Genomic DNA, 22,500 nt, shown 5'->3' on the forward strand with positions numbered 1-22,500 from the left:
TGTAGCCGGGCAATCTACTTTTGGAAAAAGGCTTGCTGGCACACTTTCACTTCTTAAAATATGGCGGATCAGTCAGGAATAATGAAGTGAAACTACAGCTGCCCTTCCTCAGCCCACCTCTGCTTTTACTTCCCATCTATTTGACATTGTCCTGTTTTGCTCAGAAGAGTTTGTTCTCTGTATTTATTTGAAAGTGATTCATTATATTTCACAAACTGTCTGCCTGCTGAGAGAAGACTGCAGGTGAGGCCTTGTTTAGTAAAGGCTGCACACACTGTTTGCAATCAGGCTCTGTTCCTGGTCCGCACATTCTTCTTCTGCGCCTGTAAACTTGTTGTAAACAAGCGGCGGAGCCAAGTCCATCTCCCATAAATTCATATTTATCTGCCGCAATTTACCCCAATGTCATCCATTGTCCATTACGTCCAATAATTTATGGCATTGTCTCCTCTCCGATAATTGGCTTCGACATGTCAATCCCAGCATGCAATTTGATTTCAGCCTGGGATCCAAAACCTGTAATTGTCAGGAGCAATTTCCCTGCGACTCATTTTTGGGCCGCGCAGACAACTTTTTGGTGCTTATGGAAAAAATAAAAAAAGGTCCTTCCTGTGCAGTGTGAACTTTGCCCGCCCGGTCCCACAGCGCGCCCTTCTCCTCTCGCAGGGAGGTTTTAGGAACTCGTTGCCCACATAATGGCGGGTCTTAAAACAGCGTGGTACCAGAGCCACTGCGGTCGGGTGGAGGCTGGTTTAGGGGGCTGTGGTGAGACGCGCTGCTCAGGGCCTTCATTAACCCACAGCTCAGCCTAATTGACGCTTATAAGTTGCCTTGAACACAATTAGGGCCAATTACGCACGCCAACAAATTTCCCCCCTGTTTGTTTTTTAACCTCTGGAACATTTCATTTTTTTATTTTTTTTATTTTTATTTTTAAGGGAGTCATTTTTATGTTCCATGTTTTCTTCCAAGTAACATTTAGAAAGAGAGAGAAAACTTTTTCTGTGGGTGGTTTGTTTTTTATTTTGTTTTTGGCAAAGGGTTAATCAGGCATTTTATAAAGTCATTCTGTTTTTTTATGACTATATGCCTTTCTCCACAAAATGAAAAATAATAAAAAGAATTAGATGCTGATGGTTTAGATGTTGTAAACAAACGGTTTGAGGGCAACAGAATCAGACCAACAGTTCTCATGTTCATCAACAACATTTTAAGAAAAACATGGGAATTATTGCCCACTTGAAACGAGGTCAACTGCTCTCAGCATATGGCGCATCAGCATCACGTCGGACGAGGGTGTATAAATTATTATTTAAGCCTCATTAATAGACAGGATGTCAGTTTATTATTTCAGTTCGGCATAATTATCTCTTTGTAAAATAATACACATTTCTACTGAACACGTTTTAACGAATTATCAGTTGTTTGGTGTCGGTGTCAAAATGAGAAAGTCACCTTTGCAGCTTCTGGAAGAGTCAGTGACTTCTGCAGGTGTCAGTTAAACAGAAGATAGACGGTTTTATCAAGCACTTCCACATTATACCTCTATTATTCACTGTGTCATATTAGACAATCACATAAGATTGTTTTTATATTAAATATTGCTCTCATGATTGTGATGCCGAATTATAGGCAACGTGCTTTACAATGATAAATTCATTTTATGAATGAATGTAGGCTGGTGAATTGATGTTTTTAAATTATATGCCAATCGTTGTGTATGTGCATGTATTCATCCTTTCGTTTGTTTCCGTGCAGTTTCACCACAGTCATATTTTTCAGCAGGCACAGTAACTCTATGCACTTATTAAAAAGCAGAGATAATAAGTCTCGTTTCTGCAGCTTTTAAATAAATAAATTGGCCTACAAATATGCTGGCAGGCCATTTTATTAAATGATCTTTACTTATAAATGTTCTGCATCGCACATTCGATTTGTAGTCAGTGTGTTTCTCGAATAAAACAACATGATTCACATTCTTCTAAATGTTATTTTCGATTGTAGTCTGTGAAACTATAAACTATTGCACATATTTTTTTTTCGTTCTAGTAACACGTTTTGCTCAATATAGATTTATTTTCGAAAATATCCTTTATGTCTCCAGATTTGTGACTTTTTAACTGAAACCTCTAGAAAAATACAGCAGGCCTGCTATGACTCCCAGGCTAAATGACTTGTATGGACAGTCGTGTCGAGTGTACACTGTGGTCTGACGAGTACAAAATACTATTTAGAAATTAATGAAGGCTTAAAAATAATCGTGTAGTGGGATTATTTGGGTTTAGAGAGACATTCTGGTGTTTTTCCAATCAACTGGTCAATTTCCAAACAGGCCGTCGGGCATCTAGCAGCTTCCCAGCACGTCAGCATCTGTAAAGAGACACAGAATCAATACTCAAAGAGAATGAAGAGCAAATTTAGGAAGGTCATGGTATTAATTGTGAAAATTATACAACCGTTTGAAGCTGATGTGTATTTTAAGCAGTTAATCATCAAACCATTTAGAGGATGAATCAGGCAGAGTTTTGACACACCTGCTGTCAAGTTTATTATTAGTATTATGCCTATTATTATTATGGGTGAAAATAGCCTAATATTTATAATAGTGCATGTGCAGGCCGACACTCAGCTCTATCTGAGCTGATCACTGCCCTCAAATAGGCCTAGAGACTCAATCAGCTCAAATTACCAACACAATCAATTTGTCAATTTTTAAAATATTACTAGTTATGTTAATTATTGTTAATAAATTGAAACTGGTTTCATGTCCCTACAAATGACCAATGTTCATCTTTAAACACAGTCTGCTTCAGAAAAGGTCTCATGGTCTCTCATGTCCTAGACTCACACTTGAACACATGCATTAAAGACAATAGATGCAATTTTAGAAAATAAAAATGAATATAAATATATTTTTGATAAAAACGAATCCATGTAGCAACAGAAAAAACAATCAACATGTTGGAGTCGTTTGCTGTTGGAATACTAAAGAAACTGGTGATAAAATTAGTGGACAAATGTTATTTTCCCACCACATCTCTGATCATAACATAAAAATAACATGGAATTGTTAATACGGATTTCTGACTGCAATCTGCAGAATTGGGCTTCCTCACAGGCCAAGTGACTCTTAGACTCTTAGAAAAAAGCAACCTACAAGTGACCTAAAGGGAAAGAAAGCTAAAGTTTGTCTTCTCTGCTGTTGCCTCATATAGTCTGCTGTGTAATATGGATTTCACATTATAGGCTAAAAGAGGAGAAGCATATAAGGCAAAATAACAGATAACTTTTGATTAAGGACTGTGTATTGGCCTCCATGTTAAACAACGTTACAACAATGACACCAACAAAAAATGCTGAATTATATCTCTCTGTTTTTAACTCGTTTCCCTACATTAACCATCGGGCCTACATCACCTCTAAAGGTTCAACTAAGCCAAAAAAAAAATAAAAAACCTTTACACGCCGCCCCACCCGAGACCCTCTTCCGTGTTAAACTGAACAATCTAAATTAGGTTGAAACAACAACTTAAATTACAATTCAATTATGTATGAATAATTGATGCGGCCAAATGTGTTGGGAGGTCAGCGTTTAATTATTGATGAGCCGTCATGTTGGAGGAATGTCATTAGATCTCTGATTTAAGAAGGGCGGATAACGACACACGGACAAGTAAAGACAAGAGGGTTTATAGGACAGATATAGGAAGAGGCGGGTCAGATCAACTGCATTCAACTCGTGCCGGAGATACTTTTTATTTTGATGTTTTGATATAAATCTTTTGATGACAATTTTATCAAAGCCACAAATTAAAAATGTAACTGTGTGTAAGATAGAAAAGCAGGAGAGAGGCAAAAAATAGACGGATCCTCTATTCCTATTTTTTTTTTTTATTAAAGATGATAAATAGGCTAAAAGCAAAGAACACTGCAACGTTTCATACGCAAATGATTTTTGAAAAATGAAATTGTTATTCTACAAGTGTTCTGTTTCTTGGGTTTGGTGGAATCACGTTGAGCTGCTGTTAATGTTTTGAGATGTTATTTTTGTGCCATGTGCGTTTTGGGCACCACGCTGCCCTGTAGACCAACACTCAGCCTATAATTTCATTTATATCTGAATAATAAAAAAATATAGCTGGTTGTCACAGCAGAGCCTTTTAGTAACGCGTAGGTTAGACACGCACAAGGACACCTGTTCTTCTTCTCACTGATTCTGGAAACTCCGCTGCCATTTTAAACTTCCCCTCGGCCTTTTTCATAACTAATCAGACTGCATGTCCGGATCTGTTTTATTCTAGTCTCTTTGTTGTCTTAGGTGGATCTGTTGGTCCTGACTGCTGATGAAGGCCTCTAGTCTCCTATTAGCTGGTAGCAAGCTCCGAAAAAAAGTAAATTTTTGTGTTAAGAAGTGATTCTCCCAAAGTCGCATCCTCTGCGGCCTATTTCAGTCACATTTGATCTTGTTGCGTCACTGCATCAACAGTGTTGGAGGACTTTGTGACAGTAAATCAAGGTAGGCCCCGGTGAGCTGTGAGTGTATATAGGCGACCTGCCATGAGGCTATAAGTCAATACTTGCTAAATTGTAGTAGGCTATTGCCATTACTATTGCCTTCATTATACATAAAGCAATTCCAAACAGAATATCATTCAACCTTATGCATCTCTCACTGCTAATTACAAGGGCGTCGATTCTCTAAAATCAAGTATGGCAAGTGTCTGTATAGTGTCACCTGCCACCAAAAAACTTCCAAATATCCACTTGATGTCCGTGGATAAAGTGAAACACAGACTGATAACTGACAAGATATGATTTGCTCAGTGTGATTCAATTATAAGACGCAGCTCAAAGGGGAACATTAATCCTGACAGGTTTTTTTTAAAGATATATGGCTTCCAAATACATTTCTGGCACTTTTTGCTTGATCTTTGCTCGCGATTACAACGATAATAAAAAATAATGTACAGAGATCAAATTCGGACCCACTTGGGCCAAAACCCCGCCGTGCCCAGCGGACACCAATGAATTCTCCCACTCTGTACCACAGGCGGTGTAGGTCCGTGTAGGAGCCAGTGCCGCCTATAATCCCCGCCGCCCGTGATTTAGCCCCTGGTCCTCCTAATGCTCCTAAAGCCCCAGCTGCTCCCCTGGCCGCTGCGCTCTCTCCGCGACAGCCTGCACACCGCTCGCGTTATTAATAATTCACCAACTCGACGCTGCCGGCTGAAGCACCGGCCCCATCTTCACAGTAAACAACTGCCCTAAAATTCATAGTCGTATTATTTGTGTGTGTGAGTGTGTAAACGGGGTGCACCGTGAGCCCTTTTGTGGCAGATTTTGGTGTTTTTCGGGAGGTGTGTGTGTATAGGCTGTCTGTCGTCGCTGCCGGAGCGCGCGCGCCGAGCTTCCATTTTACGCGCCGAGGCATCCACAGCTCCGCCGAAAAGCCCGGACCGGCTATGTGTTGCTGTGGAGGCATTCTGCTGCCGGCGACGCTATAGCGATTTTGAAGAACCAAACGCAAGCTGCTCTTTCATCTCGTCAGCTTTGAGGAGGAGGCGGCGAGGGACCAGGGGTGTCCCCCCGTGTGTGTGTGTGTATGTGTGTGCGTGCGTGTGTGTGACTGTGTGCGTGTGTGTGCCCGCGTGTGTGTCTGCGTGTGTGTGTTTGGAACAAGAGAGGAGAGAGAGGGAGAGAGAGAGAGATACGAGGGTAAAACAGAACGGACGCACGGCGCAGGAGAGAGCCGCTTTTGGACACGTTTTGGAGACAGAAGCTGCCCGGCGGTTTCGGCTGCACGCGGAAGAAATAAGAGAAGCAAAAACTTACTTTGCATCACCTCTACCGTCCATTGATTTTTTAAAAATTATAATTTCGGGGACGGTTTTTGGCGTCTCCCAATCTGTTGGACAAGTTTGGCCGCTGAAGGACGCACCTCGGGACTTTGACGCAGACGTCTCCCCGACTTCTCGCCGCTGGAAATGGGCGCATCTGAGGCCAAGCAGCCCGAACAAGAGCTGTAGACGGAGGACTCGGAGCTGCTGTCCTCTTTTCCTCCTATCTCTCGCAGAGTGGACCCACTTTTGAAAGAGCGTGTTTTTTTTTTTTCTTTCTGGGCCTAAGGCCGACTTGTTTAAAGGTCCTTTTTTTGCTTCCGGCAACAGCGCAGAGACCAAGTCGTCCTCTCTCAGCCCGCGCTCCCTCTCTCACTTTTTTGGAAGCTGAACTTTTAAAGGAAAATGGGGCATTGAGAGGGTTGGCAAATCTCCCCACGCTATAATGGTACGTGCTGTGTAACTCAATAGTTCCCCTGTGCTGGGTCTATAGGGTGAAGTCTATAGGGCTGGGGATACACTGAGCATGATGTGTGTTTTATCGGCTTTTCTCAATTCCCTGGGTTTAGGCATTCCTGTCTAATTGATGAGCACCTTGCTCTGTACAAGCAGAGGCACTTAGGCTCTCAAGTGTGAGGCAAGGCGATAATACAAGGAAGCACACCTGCGTGTGTGTGTGTGTGTGTGTGTGTGTGTGTGTGTGTGTAAGAGAGAGAGAGAGATGTGTGTGTGTGTGTGTGTGTGTGTGTGTAGCAGAAGTGCTAATCACCTCGCCTTACTGATGTCAAATTGCATCCTTGCACAAAGCTTTTGATTAGGCTCACTATGATAAATTTGAGGTAAATTATGATTTACAAAACCATTCAACATGCTGGTTACATGCCCATATTGCCCACACCTCAACACTGTATATTGTTTCTGATCTATATTTTTAAGCTAAGATAGCCTGCAATTTTAGTGAACTCCAATTGTCTTATCACTTGTTATTTACGCTCATATACAGCAGAGGCACATCTTTTCTTTATAGTTATTTACGGCTCTGCAATAATCTAAAATCCATCACTTGCCTAATATAATGTAATTTAGCCTCATTGATGGCTGAACAATATGCAAGCCTAATTGATTGCAGAGGCGTAGTGGCCCTATAGAAGCCGGCTGACAGAGTGGAGGCTGGTCTTTCCTCGCTGCTCAGATCAAACAGAATAATACACATGCGACGACAGCCTGCTTTAGCGCTGCCGGAGAGGCCCTGTGACAGGCCGGCACAGGACAGTGTGGGTGGGATTTTTTTGGTTTCTGTTTTTTTTTTATTGCAGACATCCTATAATATATATAGATATAAAGTGAGCGGTTTTGCACGGCTGCTGCACCGTCCTCCACCTTGCCTGTGCTCGGCTTGTCTCTTCCCCCCTTCTCCTTCTCTGTCTGAGGCGGCTGCGTTTTTATCAATGGGCACTTCATTTGCGTAGTTGATGACACTTTATAGCGACAACAAGGGGGTGGGGAGGTGAGGTTACACACAGACCGTCTTTGTGCCCCCGTAACATGTGTTGTGAATGCTTATGGAGGGAAGCATCATGAATATAGCACCTCCGCAGCGTTTCATATTCATCACGCATGGTGGGGATTCAAAAGTAAGAGCTGTGGTTGGATGATGATGGAATTATTAACATCTAAAAATTCTTGCTTACTGGTCGTTCATGCTTCTATTACTTATTTAATATTTAATGACATTATAGGAAAATTGTTCTTTTTATTGAATTATTATTAGATGATTACATTATTACCCACTGCTACTCTCTGGTATTATTTTAATAATCAGTATTAAAATACTCATTCTACACGCCACAGCTTTTGCATTATATAAAGCAACTAATAGTAATAGCTTACTAATATGTTCACCCACTATAATCATTCATGTTTTTTTATGATAAAGCAAAGAGTTAAGTATGCCTTACCTATTGTCTTTTGTAATGTGGTTTAGCTCACAGGCTGGCTTTGTTCAGGTGGTGTCATGTGGAGAAACCTGTTAAAATATTTTAGGGTGGCGATGGGCAATTTCTATAGCAATGTAGATAAGCAACACTCTCACCAGCGGGCCACAAAGTGTGACAGATGGTTAAAAATTTATTAAAATGTTGAAAGCCATGAAGACACTCCTATGAAAACACATTAACATGTTTGATTGGCAAGACGATATTCGTATAAAAAGCAACAATGTGGAGGCAACTCTTTGCACTGTGTGTCTCTTTTACACAGGAACAGCAACTCTACAACAAAATGCAGGTGTGTGCCCCTGATTTGAAAAGGGGGTACCTAGAAAAAAATTCTGATCAACTGTAATAACTGAAACAATATCTGGTTGTTATTTTGAAATGAAAAAAAAAAAAAACAACAGCAACTATTGCCAGCAGCTTTTGGACAGCACACAATCCAGTGTGAAAGCCATGCAGCCTGCCTATACACAGTTGTCACCGGCCAACTTACAGGAGCAGCCTGATTTCTGTCCCCCAGAGGAACGAAACATTGTCCATGCACACTGGAATCAGTGCAACGCGAATACACCATTTTCATATGTTAGAAATATTAGTGTCACATACATTTTTCCAACCTCATTACGGGCTCACCTGCCAAAAACTGTTTGTTACCCCTGGTCTGATGTGACAGCCTCCTACCTGCACAAAGCCCTGAACAGGCCCATTGTGCAGCTCAAAATGTCAAATTACAGGTTGCAATGTCAAATTATTTGAGATGTCAGTTGTCCAAATTGCCAATTACAGCAAATTATCTGCCTATATTTTTTAAGAGCAATGTTGTATTAAATGCACCATTGGACAATCGTTCATAATTGGCATTGATATTAGAATCCTCATTTTGTTTTGATTGTGGGCCTATAATTTCACAGTTGGTTGCTGCGGTTGTTGCTGAGAAGACCTGCCAACCACAGAACCTGTCAATCAAATCAAGGCCAAGACTGTTATTGGTGCCAAGCTGGGAGGTGGGCGGGAACCTTGTTACACTATTATCTAAATTTTTAGAGTAGGCCTATACTTTCAGTTCAGTTGGAAGTGGGTGCGATATTTGAAATGAGCTCAACACTCTGCCTCATTGAGTCATTGTGTGTGTGTGTGTAGTGTGTGTGTGTGTGTTTTGTAATGTACTGTAACTCTATGCTTCCTGGTCTTTGTGGTAAACTCTGCTGTATTAGAACCATAACCACAAGAAATCTCCCCATGGATCAGTCCTTGTGTGACACAAAGGCTTGATTGTACCAGCCCAAACCTCATTGTTAAATGCACTTAGCCGGTGCGGCTAGGCCTTTACTGAATGTGGTTTGGCTATTAAACGGCTCTGAATGAGGATCCGTGTAGGAACAGGGGTACGGCGGCGTCGGGTTACCGGCTGTACTGAGGCGGCGCATGATGCAAGCGGCGTGGCACCGAAATGTTACAGCCTGGAAAGTACGGTGTTACGACTCGCGCGGTATTAGCCAAAAGCTACAGTCTTTGGCCTAGCCTGTCGAGCGAGATCAGTTGTTGACAGGCGAGGTGCCAGGCCGAGGGAATCTTGGGGTGTGTCACACTGTAGGCCAAGTGGAAGCGCTCTGTACAAACTTGTTCCCCCATAACAGTTTTGGTGAAAGGATTTGTATTTGATGTCGAGACGAGCGAGCTATTGTTTGATTGGCATAGTTGCACACAGACACTCCTGTCATTCAGGCATTCACCGGCTCCACCTCACCCAGTTGAGTTTGAATACCTGGATTCACAGCCTACACACACACACACACACACACACACACACACTTGAATCTCATTGCATACGCCGAGTGTTTTTGCTGAAATCATCTAAAATGCTTTTATACTCCTACCTCCAGCAGCCAGGTCTGCTAACAGAAGCTGTTCACACATTGGTGTGCCGCGCGCCTCGTCCAAATCCCACCGTTTACTGTTGTGTAAAACACTGCTGCACAATTAAGCCAAATGCAATCTTCAGCACTCCGTCTTGGCCGCGCTTCTGACCCGACGAAACCTTTAAGACCCAGAAGTGGAGTGAAATAATTAGCCCCACTCTGCTCGGCCCGTCCATCTATCCCTCTCTTTTTATTCAGCAGCACCCCCCCCCCACCCCCCACCACCATCACCCATTTTCCCTCTTTTTCGTTCTTATTTATTCTCCCTCTTCTCCCCTTCTCCTCTTCACCCCCCCTGAGATGGCAGTGTGAAAAATCACATTTTTCCAACATTTCTCCCCGAGGTAGCTTTGGCAGGGACTCACACGGCGGCCATTTCTGCCTTTCATACACCCCTCACACACCGTGGAACAGATCGCCGGTGCGGCCCGGCGTCTTTGAAGTGGCTGCCATCTCACGCAGGTTGGCTGGACTCTCTTCTACCCCTCCCTCCACCCCCCACTCTCTCCCTCCAACCCTCCACCCCCACCCATCCATTTTTATCCTGTGCCTTAAACTTGGCAGTGTGATTCCCAGCCACCAAATCATGATGATATAAAAAAAATATATATTTAAAAAAAACAACAACAAAAAAACAACAACAATGGCGCTGATAATAATTATGGTTGTTAGAGAGGGACTGACAGTGGTGATAGTGGCTGTGGTTGATGATTGTGCTGCAGCCAGAATAACTGGTTTTCTGGAAAAGAGGAGAGGACTGTACCAGGTGTGTGAGTGGTGTATGTTCCTGTGTGACTTGTGTGGATGCTGTGTATTAGTGTGTGTGTGTGTCTGTAAGTGTGAGAGAAAGAGAGAGAGAGAGAGAGAAAGAGAGAGAGAAGGATCATTGATATGTTGCCATTCATATGCTTTAAAATGGAGCCATCTGAGAACAAATTCCACCATCAGGGCCTTTCATACGCAAAGCTCTGTGGAGGTGTGTGTGTGCGTGTGTGTGTGTGTGTGTGTGTGTACGTGTGAGTGTGTGCGCCAGTGTGCGAGCAGGTTTTTCGGAGATCTCACCTCCAAAGAATTTGGCCATATGGTCGACAACACATATACCCAGAGAGAGAGAGAGAGAGAGAGAGAGAGAGCCGGAGAGCGAGCCAAGGAGAGACTGTTGTGAGATGGTGAGTGAGAAGTGAAAGAGAGGAGAGTCTTCCTTTGTCAGTGGAGGCAGTTTATCGGCGCTCCAATAAAATAAATCCTATAGCGCTACCTTAGATCAGATGGCTGAGACAAAAAAAAAAAAAAAAAGAAAACCCTCCATTGCATCCCCTGCATATTCGCGGAGTGGGAAAATCTGTCTCAATTAACACATTTGCATTGGGCGATGATGGACTCCAAATAGGTCACTGACTCAATCTCCCGCCTCGGAATCTTCCCTCTAAAATGTTAATTAAGGAGGGCTTTGAGATTTTTTCGCTCTGGGCTGGCCATATGGGCCGGGCATATGTTCTGTATATATAGTACAATATATAATTCATACACTGCTGCAGGAGAGAGTGTTTGGGGGCCCGGAGTTTTTTTTTTTCGGGTTTACTACAAAGGGAGTCAGTATGTTCTCGCCTCCCCAGTGGCAGGTACAGAGTTTAGCCTATTCATTACCTTCATGTTATTCACTGTTGCACAATGGGATTGCGGTTTCTTTGGCTGATGAGATAAAGAGGGCATTTAAATTCCTCTTTGTTGGTTGGTTAATATGAAATGAGAACAAATTATCCATTGTCAGAGTGGTGTTTTGGGTCCTTTGCATTGTTTAAAAGAGATAGTCCTGATCTATACCTTTATATTAAAGGTGTGTCTGTGTGAGATGTGTGTGAAAGGCTGCTTATGGATGGAGACATTCTCTGTGGTCAGTGTGTCTCATTACCCCTGCCCCCCCTCTTCCACACACACACACACACACACACACACACACACACACGCACACTCTCCCAGTTGAACCAGTTGTCCCAGTGCCATCCACCCAGACACCCATTCACCAGTAAAATGAGGCAGTGGCAGCCAATGAAAACAGCGCTTTCCCACCCGCAGCTTTTTTGGGTCCGGCTCAACCAATCGGACGAGGCCTGCTCGCGCACCTGACTCTGTTTCTGGCCCAGGACGGCCAATCGCAGAGGCTCCAGCACACCTGATGCATTGTGGTCCGCTAGTAGTCAGCGGGTTCGCGCTGAGGCGGACCCCCGCACAGGTGCTGTGGATCCAGGCCATCATTAGGACCGCCGGCCAATCAGACGCACCGTCGCGCTATCAAACACATGTGGCCTGGCTCGCATTTTGCCTTGTGTGTTTGTGTGTTTGTGTGCAGGTCTACGTGCGTCTGTGTGTTTGTGTAACTCTGCTCCCCTATCCCACAATGCTTTGCTGTCTTATCAGCAGGCCGCTGCACCTCTCTCTCTCTCTCTCTCTCTCTCTCCGTTCCTGGCTTCTTCCTCCTCCTCTAACTCAACAATGGGCGCAGTGTGCCCCCCTCGAGAGGCTGGAGGCCTCGGCAGTAAAACAAAAAGAAAAAAATAAAAGAAATACATGTTTATGGGCTAATAAAGATGATTAGAAATCGCACAATCGCAGAAAAATGGAAGGTTTGCGGGCGCACATTATCCGTAATAAAAAGCTGAGCGGGAGAGACAGGGGGAGCGAGGGAGAGGGAGAGAGAGAGTTAGCTGTACAGACCTCTCATTGCGAAGGATATGAATAGCCTTTGTTTTCACCACAACTCAGGGCTGTGTGGTCTGCCAACGTCTGGCTCTTATTATGGGGTTTGTGTCTGTGTGTCTGCACAAGTGGCATGCACGTGTGCGTCGGTGTGTGTGCGCGCGCTTGTGTATGTTGCCGAGCGAGGGAGAGGACACACGCGAAACGTGCAAAAATACATACATGTGCAGGTGATTCTATTTTTCAAGAGGGTGAGACTGTATGTGTGTGTGTGCATTTGAATGGTTCCACACACCAGGTAGCCTGTTTTCTCTCTGCTCCCTTTTCCACTAAGTAAATGTGGCATGGGGTCTCGGGCTGGCACAAGCGTGTGTGCGCGCTTTTCTATCCGTGAAAGTTGTGAAATGAAATAGGATTTCACAGAACGGCACAGCGGCTGTGGGATTTGGGCTCCCGTCGGCTAAGTAGAGTGGGTTAGGTTGATCCAATCAACGGCAGAACTGCAAGGAGAGCCCATTTCACAGCTCCGGGCCCTGCCAGAACCCTGCCTGCCTGCCTGCCTGCCTGCTTGACTTAGAATACAAATGAAGCTCCCTGAATACACACACTCACTGACTGGGGATGTATGGTGCAGGAGTTGCTGGCAGACACTGTCCCTCCCCAAACTGACTCTTTCTGTGTGGAAATGAAACCAGGTGTTGTGTGCTGTGTTTTATTCAGCGGGGTGAAGTGTCGTGGTTAAGAGACTATCCCATACAGATAATGTTATTAAAGTCTGGCTCGTGCCGACCCACCGCGAAGAGAAGGAAAGAGAAAAAAAGAACGTTTTCATCCAGGCCTTTTTGATGACGTGACGGGTACTGGATGTTCTTCTGGATTTCATATGATTCCCATAATGTTAAGAAAATGCAAAAGGCTTTTTGTGAACTGGGTTATTCTTTAGACCCAGAAGCAGTGTTTCTCACCCAGTGTGCCTTTACATTTTTCCCAAATGTTAAGAAAACCAAATGTCCAATAAAATATAATTGCCTAAATGTATATTAAACTCAATTAAAGAAGCTTTTAATCTGCACTTTCCCTCCAAATTAATTGCAAGATCTCTTTTATTATCATGCAATATAACAGGTCCAAGCAATCAATAAATTAGTATAATTTCTGGTCTGATCAAAGTGTGCTTCCCCACCAAAAATAGCTGAGAACCACCACCATAGAGAGCCACAGATATTATGGCAAAATGACTGTGCTGCTGAATTAACAAATGAATTAAAACTTACCTACTTTGCCTCTGTAAATAATCATGTTTTGTTTTTGTTTTTCAGGCTACCGACACCTACCTGGTGAACGACGATCCTTCTAGAGGTCCAGGAATGCCCGAGTGTTTCCTAGTGTCCGATACCTACAGGGTACACACACACACACACACACCACACACACACACACCACACACCACAAGCTCTGTGTGTCTGTCCCTGTGATTTTGGTGTTCCAGAAATGTAATTTAATTTCCTTTACACACAAATGAGCCCAGTCCTTAAAAAAAATAAGCTAATTTTTCCTTCATAGAGATTTGCCACAGTCAGAAGGAGGAAGGGATGCAGAGTACAGAGGAGACAACAGTGTTGGTTGCAGAATAATTTAGTGCTAGGTCAGGTTTCAGATATGATCTATATTCTTCAGCTTTGTGGATTGGAGGGTTTTGGATTGGATTGGTGCTTAATGTGTATCCAGGAAACAAACCTGCATTGTTCATTGTCTGCCCATTAGTATGCCTATATATCCATTACCTGTCAGTCATGTACATGTCACTTATCATCATTCATGTCCCAAAACTCATCCCTATTCATCAGCGTGTGGCATCAGTGTCCTGCAAAAACACTGTATATCCAAAATGTCAACTTTTCAGGAAAACTGATTGATAGTCCCATCGATGCCCATGCATTTTTACAATGTGTTATTTATACTTAGTAGTAGTTTGGCTTGGCCACAGGGACAGGAAAGATTTTCTCCATGTGGAGGACAATTAAAAAAAAAAAATGCTGAGATTTCTGCAGGACACTTGCTGTGTGTGACATGTTTGTTCTCCTGTGATTATGTATATCTTTGGAAAAAAGATAGAAGGTTTTAGGTAACTTTTAGACTGCCTGGAGAACGGCTCTTTCGGCCCATGTAATGTAATCCAACACACTACAGTATATACAGTGAGTAAGCAGAAGAAGATAAGAACAGCACAGAACAGAAAATGATATCCATTCCTATACATTTAGTTGCTGTAGAATCCAAACACTGCAGGAACTCACTAATCCAGACAGCAAACACATAAAAGGCAGCCGGCACCACATTGCACTACATACAATCAGAAGGCAAACAGATCCATAGAGTCTCGTGGCTCCACATTGTGTATGATATGCTTGTTAGCCATAACTGCCAGTCAGCCATTTCTTCCTGACTGCATATGCCTGCATGCATATGACTGCACACTCCCTCCCAGCACACACATAAACAGCTTACTCAAACAATATTTACACTGTACGGCGTAGTAAACGCTACAGTTACACACATTTTCCATCCGCATATTTCTTGCCTTTTGAAAAGGCAGCCCCAACCACCTGTCTCACACATTTAGCATGCTAATGGCAGTATCAGTATGCTACATCACTTTCAATATTTAATGGCTTAGCCACAGGCGATGGTAAACAGCGAGTATGGGTACTGCAGTGTGTCAATGGGAGACCGCAACACGCTAACTTTAGACGCGCCATATGGTTTTCCCATGTGCTTTTTAATGGCAGATTCAGTCTCAGAAACCACTAAAACCCCGAAGCGCCCGGGGGAGTTTTCATAGGTGATGGTCAAACAGGAATGTTTGATCGCAGCTTTGCATGGGGCAGAATGGGAGTTTGGTCAGCTGAAGGGAAAACGGAGCTCTCGGCGTCTTGTGACTCCTGCGGTTGCTATAGTTTGCTTGTTACAGCCAAGCGCCTGTGTTGAATACTGAGATGGACATCGCAGCTCAGGCCGTAGCCAGAGACAAAGACGGCCAATAAGACAGACAGACGAAAGAGCGCGTGTGAGGGGGGGAGAGAGAGAGAGAGACGGAGAGAGAGAGGGGAACGGCAAAAGATTTGAAGATACAGCGAATAAGGAAAGAGAAAGGTCACTGTAGAGAAGTAGTGAGAAAAAGACGAAAGAGAGAGAAAGTGGGAGAGAGAGAGAGAAAGAGAGGGAGGGAGAGAGAGAGAGATCGCACAAAGACTTTGGGGTTTGGGCCTGTGCCGTGGTGGGGTGTGGTTTGGAAAGGAGAGAAGGGGGAATAGGGGAAGGAACAGACTATACCTCCACAGTCTTTACTCTCCTGCACATTTACTTTGTATTTTCCCTCCTTTTTCTCTGGCTGCTTCTCCTTTTCTTTGTTTGACCCGATGGATCGTTGAGCACAGCACATGTATGTGTGTGTGTGTGTGTGTGTATGTGTCTCCGGTGTGTGTGTGTGTGTGTGTGTGTGTGTAAGTATCCTACATAGGCTGAGGTCTCGTAAAGCTGAACAGCTTCATATCCCCACAAAAAACTTGGCGCTGAACCACTGGGGTGACTTCACCCCCAAAACCGCACCCCTGCACACACACACACACACGTAACTTTTTGTAAGATTCAAATCAGACATATGCACACATATAGAATTGCATTCACACACAGGCACACACACTTGCACACTTGCAAACACATGGGCACACACACACATACACACACACACTCACACACATGCAGAAAGCGGGGGCTTATGTATAATTGCAGGCACTCTGCCTGCATATATGAGTTTGATTAGGCTGATGAGAGCAGGGAGCGGGCGAGGATAAAGCCAAGCCTGATTAGAAACAGAGAGCATTGCCTCCATACAACAGGAGTCACAGTGAAACTGGTTTAGTAGCACTTCGTTCAAGTTCAAGTTCAAGTTCAGGTATCCTTTATCTCCTGTTGCAGTACCACGGCAGACACATTACACTGGAATTTGACTTGGGTAACAGGGAGAAAAATAGAAATCCAAAGGGAATCCCAGTTGAATAAATTACATTAGTACAGTCAACAATTTACAGTTTGTTGTAGCAAAGCTTCTTAAAGTCCGGGGACCCCCTCGGTTCCTTGAAGGCGTCCCAGGAGACCCCCAGAAACAATATTTGAATGCCCCTGCTATTGTTAGCACAGTGTGATGTTAGTTAATGCGACCCACAGATGAGGAGCTCCTCGGCCCAAGCGGTGGATGGGGGTCCTCAGCCAAAAATGGAGCTGGCGGGGTCGGGCCTCAAATCCAGCAGCGACAGTAAAATGCATTAAATTCAAATTTTGGTGTAGATGAATTGAAGTTTTAGTCACATCAAACACACTGCTTTATATTAACATTCTTTGAACCAGGGCCCAAATTCTAATCAGGACACAGCGCCTCCTCCAGTCAAGCCACTACTTGCTTGAATATGTCTCTGTGTTGGAGGCGTTATGTCACCCTGCAGTTTGATGGACTGAGTTCTTACTAAAATGACTGATAGAACATGACAGCTAAACTGGAGGTTTAAATGAACCTTTGTTTGCATTGGTAGTGTTTATTTACAGTGGAGCAAAATGGGTCTGGCCTGCACACTGAGTTACAGTGCAGGCTCTGAAAGCTGAAAAGAGATTATTTTCAGGAAATCCTGCTTTTCAAGAATCTGTGTACTTGTAATTGATAGTTATATCACCAAAAGTCTTAAAGTTTGCTCAAATTGTCTTCTTACAATAAAGAATATAGTAATCCTATAATATATTTTTGAATATCACTATAGAAATATCACTGTAAAAGTACACGTCCCTATAGGAATATTATAAGAATGTTAGAAGATAAAAAGAAATACCATAAAGTATGATAAGGTCACTATAAAATCACTACTGATGACCACATACACACTATAAGTCCCTATGGGAATATTATAGGAATATTATGGCTACATTGAAATGAGTCACTCAGATAGATAGATAGATAGATAGATAGATAGATAGATAGATAGATAGATAGATGGATAGATAGATAGACACCGGAATGTATTATTTTTTATTATATCAACACTGAATTTAGTAAAAAAAAAAAAAAAAAGCGGCAACATTATAATGATTGCTGCAACAGATTGACGAAGCAGTCACTCCCTTAATTAACTATAGTGATCCTATAATCCTATGATAACTATACAAATATTACAACAAAACTATAAGTCCCTATCTGAATATACAGGAGTATTATAGTGGTAACGTAGCGAGGTAACGAGTTAAAAAAAAAATACCGTAAAATATTATAAGGTCACTATAAACTCACCATTGAGTCCCACTATTATCCCCTATAGGAATATTATAGGAATATCATAGTGATTCCTCATTGGGGTTTTTACCGCAAAAGCCAACCCCTGTTTTTTTTTTTTTCAACTCGCGCCAGAAATAATAAGCCGGTCATAACTTCATACATTTAGGTTCACGTTGATCTGCGAGGGAAAGAGGGAGGAGAGAGAGAGAGAGAGAGAGAGAGAGAGAGAGAGAGAGAGAGAGAGAGAGAGAGAGAGAGAGAACGAGCGAGGGAGAGAGAGAGAGAGAGAGAGAGAGAGAGAGAGAGAGAGAGAGAGCAGCAAAACTTTCCCCTAAAGTTAGTGCCGAGCTTTCACTGTGAGTGAGGCGGGGTTACAGCCTGGACTGAGCCACAGCGGCTTTGCAATGCGGCACCGCAGCGAACCTCCATCCAACTTTATTATCAACAACTCCAATTTTCATCTCTAGAAATAACCATGTACTCCCCTTACTGCTTGACACAGGTAACAAAAAAAATCGCCTTTTCTTTCATGATTCGCTTCCTTGCTTTTCCGGTATAGTGCGCCTCCGGCTTGTTTCTGTACTGTCTGTGGTTACACTGTTGTGTTATCTGCTGTGCTGCTGCTTGTCATTTGTTGCGTTTTTTAGGACCTTTTTCAGCTCTCCGCTCTTTTCCCCGATACCGTTTAACCTCTCCCTCTCCCTCTCTCTCCCTCTCTCTCTCCCCCTCTCTCTCTCTCTCCCCCTTTCTTTTTAATGGCACTCCTCCAACGGGCTTTCTTGCGCGTCTCATTGCGCATGGTTTGGAGAGAAAATGGCGCTTCTCCCAAATCTATTTTATATAAAAACGGAGGTTGGAGAAAGGGGAAGAAGGCTCGCTGCCCTGACATTTGGCGTCAAATGCCCCGAAGCTATAATCGGCTTATCGACAAATATAATAAACCACGGATCGAGTTCTAATATGGCTTGTTGAGTTGTGGGGTATTTTTTTTTTTTTTTTTTTAAATATCGAGGGAGGTTTCTAACTTGTGGCTGTGATCGAGGTCTACTGTCCTTCAGCTGTGGTCGGCGCCGGGGGCCACTTTAGGGCCACTGTGGACACTTTTCAAACTGTCCCCTGTGGAGTTTACTCTACTGTAATAGACCTGTAGGTTCGTTTAGAAATAAAACCAAAGTGTCATTACGCATTTTTGAAGGCGAGTGAGGGGAGGGTGGGCGTGTGCTGTGTGTACAGTTGGAGCTGTTTGATTGCATTTTGCTTAATCACAAAATGCACTTGACTTGTTAAGACGTTACAGACCTGTCAGGTGTTGTATAGCTTTATCACACAGTCATGAGATTAAAGAGAGAATATTGTTATTTTCACTTGAGGGCTTCAGCCCACTTTCCCCCCAATTCCCGCTTTATCCCGTGCGTAAATTCAAAGGCCGTTTCAGGCTGAAGTGCATATGGGAGTTGTACACAGGCTACACAGTTCAAATTATTGTTTAACTAAGATTTAATAATCCTAAAATATTATCTTGGATGTTCGGCTACTTTTTTGACTTCATTAGGTGGGAGAATAGACTCAAACTTGACCTGTTATAGCTTACGGGCCTCTCCTATGCAGTTCTGGCATTCATTATTATACAGAAAAAAACTTGGACTATTCAGGCTTCTTTATTAAAGGACGGTAGTGTTTTAAGTTACATATATATTTCTGTAAAATATAACTACCCTAGAAATAATAGTAAATAGGTTAATTCCCACACAGGGGAAATATTGGGCCACTTGACCTTTTGTTGAGCCACACCGTTTTGAAACATTTGGGATACATTGATGCTATTTCTTGATGGTATTGCATTTAATCCCGGTCTATAGGCTTATGTTCTTTATGTGATGAATATGCCTTGTGTTTGTGAGCAAGTCGTTTTATCTGTAAATGAAGCCAGACCACACAGCAAAGGTCAAGGTACTTTCAAATGATCTGGTCTGCTTTTCTTGCGCTCCGTTTACCTCTATTCCTGAATACATATTTGAATCAGATATTTTGAGAGTTAATTTACTTGGCAGAATGTATTTAGTCCGGTTATTGTAGAGTTAACAGGATCAGATAAGCTCTGCAGGCGCGCCGAGCTGCAGCTTCAGGCCGCCGCGGTTCCCCTTCTGCCTCAGCCGCTTGGTTTATCCCGTCAGACTGTTTAAAAGTCTTTTTATGTGTTAAAATGTTCTCTTAAAACACTTGTGTCTTTTCCATATGGCCTGTGTGTTATATTTATCAATAGGCAGCACTGGCTTCATGTGTCAGGCTGAAGTCAAGGGCTTTTATGAGCCTTTTCTTATGCTATATTGAGGGAATTTAATTTATAATAGGCTTATGCACTATTATGCACTTGTTTTTTTCAAGTATTTATTTACATTTTTAAATTTTCCAGCATTTGAAGTCATACATGTTTAGCTTTATTGGCAAAACATATAAGTGATGCAGAGAGGTCACGGCCTGTGGCCCTGCTGTCTTTTGAGTTAAGACTGTTTTGCGCTGCTGTTACATGAGATAATATAATATTCATATCTATATTTACTAAATCCATCCGAGGTAATATTAAAGCTATGTAAATGTTATGAAGCACACAAATTGCAATCATTCCTTTCCTTAAACAGAACAACCGGCTATTTGACTTGCTCCGTGGAAAACACGCAGGATTGCTTCTCATATTATTTCAGGCCTCCTTCTAACCAAACCTCAGTGTTTTCTGTAACAATATATATATATTACAGTTGTCAGAAACAAACAGCAGCCCGGCTCTGGCCTCTGGGCCAGCTCTGTGTAGGCAGAAGTGCGCATTTGCACCCGTCACCCCTTTCAAATATAAAAACCTGTAAAAAAAAAAAAAAAAAAAAAAAAAAAAACCTACATCAGAAATAAATATCTAATCAGATTCTTTAAAATTATGCAGCTTCTTTCTTCTTATTTTTGTTTCTTCTCATTTTTTTGCTGTTGCTGTTGTTGACCTTTCTGCCGTCTGTGGCTTTTAAACATTAAGGCAGACATTTTCTAATCAATAGTCTATTTGATTTGCTCCCCAAAATAAGTCCAACAGCCCTACTGCATATTTAGTGTAGATAATTTTCCAAGCCTGGTGGTATGAGGCAGAGGTCCGCATCGAGTTTCCCTTTTCTTTCCATTAATTAAAATTAATTGGCAGCAGATCCTCTCACATGAGCGCCGCATGGACGCATGCTGCCCATATGCGCAATACATATTGATCTGCTTAGGCTGCTGTTATACGTCTCGTGGTCCTACTGATGGGTATTAAGCAGAGCTGATTTGTTTTCAGTTCTATCCTTGAGAATTTGTGTTTTGCATTTATATTATGCCACTGAAAGACCAGTCAAAAGTTAGTTGTTTTTTTTTAATTCGTGCATCATATTTGTGGCTATGAAGTGGAATGTGACACCACCCTCGAGTTTTACACCTGCAATTGTAACTCGACTTGAAGTGCAGGCTTTCATTTGCTTAAATCATCTGTGGCTTTGTGCGGCATAAGGTTGGATTGTTTGTTTCCGTGCCGTTTGCGCGCGCGTGTCTGTGCGCGCGCGCGTGCTATACGCACAAATGGGTGAATTATACTAACATGCGCAACTTGCATTTCTCTGTTTTTGTCCCATGACTCCATTTAGGCTGTGTGCTCCGATCCCAGTCATGTAAATAATTCACAAATCAGAGAAAAAACATACAAAACTGGTAGCAAGTGTAAACAATCTACAATGTATTATTAATGCTGATAAAAGCTTTGCTGGAATGACCTGGTAGGTGACGGACCCCGGTCAGCCGAACCGGCACATTTTGCCAAAACAGCACCGGGAGGTTTTTACGGGCTACATGGCAAGGTTTCACATCCCTGGGACGGAAATCCATTTGCATAAAGTTTTAATGCGGTTTGAAGGTCGCGGAGGCGTCGTTAATTAAAACTTTTATGTGATGCGTTTTGATATCAATTATTTCAGACGCCAGTAAAGTCCCGCTTATCCAAATGAGATGTGGGCTGTTGCTATACGTGGAGTGCGTCTTTGGTTGGGGCTCTCTGCCTTCACAAACACTGCCAACTTTTCGGAGCTTGCTGCAAACTCCAGAGATGTTTAACACTTCATCTCCCGCGCAGTTCACATGCAAATCCATTTTTTTCTCCCCGTCGCGCGATTCCCCTTTCATAAGAGCTTCATGTCCAATTATTTACAGTTCTAAAGTGTTTGTTAGATTTGGTGATCAAATGAATGCTTGAAATTCACTCAGCCGCGGCAGATTGGCAAAGCACTTGAAGGCAGTGTAGCTATAGATAGGCCTACTGCAGCCATAGCCTAGTTGCAGAAGAAAAAAAATATAGTGAGTTTTTGTAGTCGATACCTTTGGTGATAGAGATGAAGGAACTTATCATCTCCACAGAACAGTGTTTGTGTTTCAAGATGTGTGGAGCCTAAGCAAGCAGTTTGCATTTAACCCTATATTATTCCTGAATATCATCTGAGTCAAACCCTCCTTTCACTCCTTACTCCATATTGGATAATTTCTGTTTTTACTGTCTTCTTGTTATCACTCATTGCAGTTTTAGTCACTCTCTGAAGTCTTCAATGTTGACTCAATTTAGATTAAAACTCATATCAGGCATTCAAGGTCTAAGTCCGCACCAGGCTGGCAAGTTTGTGTGTGTGTGCGTGCTTTCTTGCATCCATGCGTGTTTGTGTGTGTGTGTGTGT

The 22,500-nt window shown here is 42.8% G+C and overlaps 2 protein-coding genes across 7 annotated transcripts in view; one reads left to right on the forward strand and one right to left on the reverse strand.

Moving 5' to 3' along the window:
• Positions 1-22,500, reverse strand: part of LOC139922973 (forkhead box protein D2-like) — a 245,148-nt gene that overhangs the window by 60,486 nt on the left and 162,162 nt on the right. The gene's annotated exons all lie outside the window — the stretch shown is intronic.
• Positions 18,127-22,500, forward strand: part of nfixa (nuclear factor I/Xa) — a 100,787-nt gene continuing 96,413 nt past the window's right edge. For all 6 annotated transcript variants that reach the window (XM_078282687.1, XM_078282692.1, XM_078282689.1 and 3 more), the window contains exon 1: positions 18,127-18,269. In XM_078282687.1, coding sequence (XP_078138813.1) covers positions 18,243-18,269 — 27 coding nt within the window. In that variant the 5' untranslated portion in view covers positions 18,127-18,242. The remainder of the gene's footprint in view (positions 18,270-22,500) is intronic.

Source organism: Centroberyx gerrardi, chromosome 3 (assembly GCF_048128805.1).
Source record: "Centroberyx gerrardi isolate f3 chromosome 3, fCenGer3.hap1.cur.20231027, whole genome shotgun sequence".
In the NCBI taxonomy this organism is placed as follows: domain Eukaryota; kingdom Metazoa; phylum Chordata; class Actinopteri; order Beryciformes; family Berycidae; genus Centroberyx; species Centroberyx gerrardi.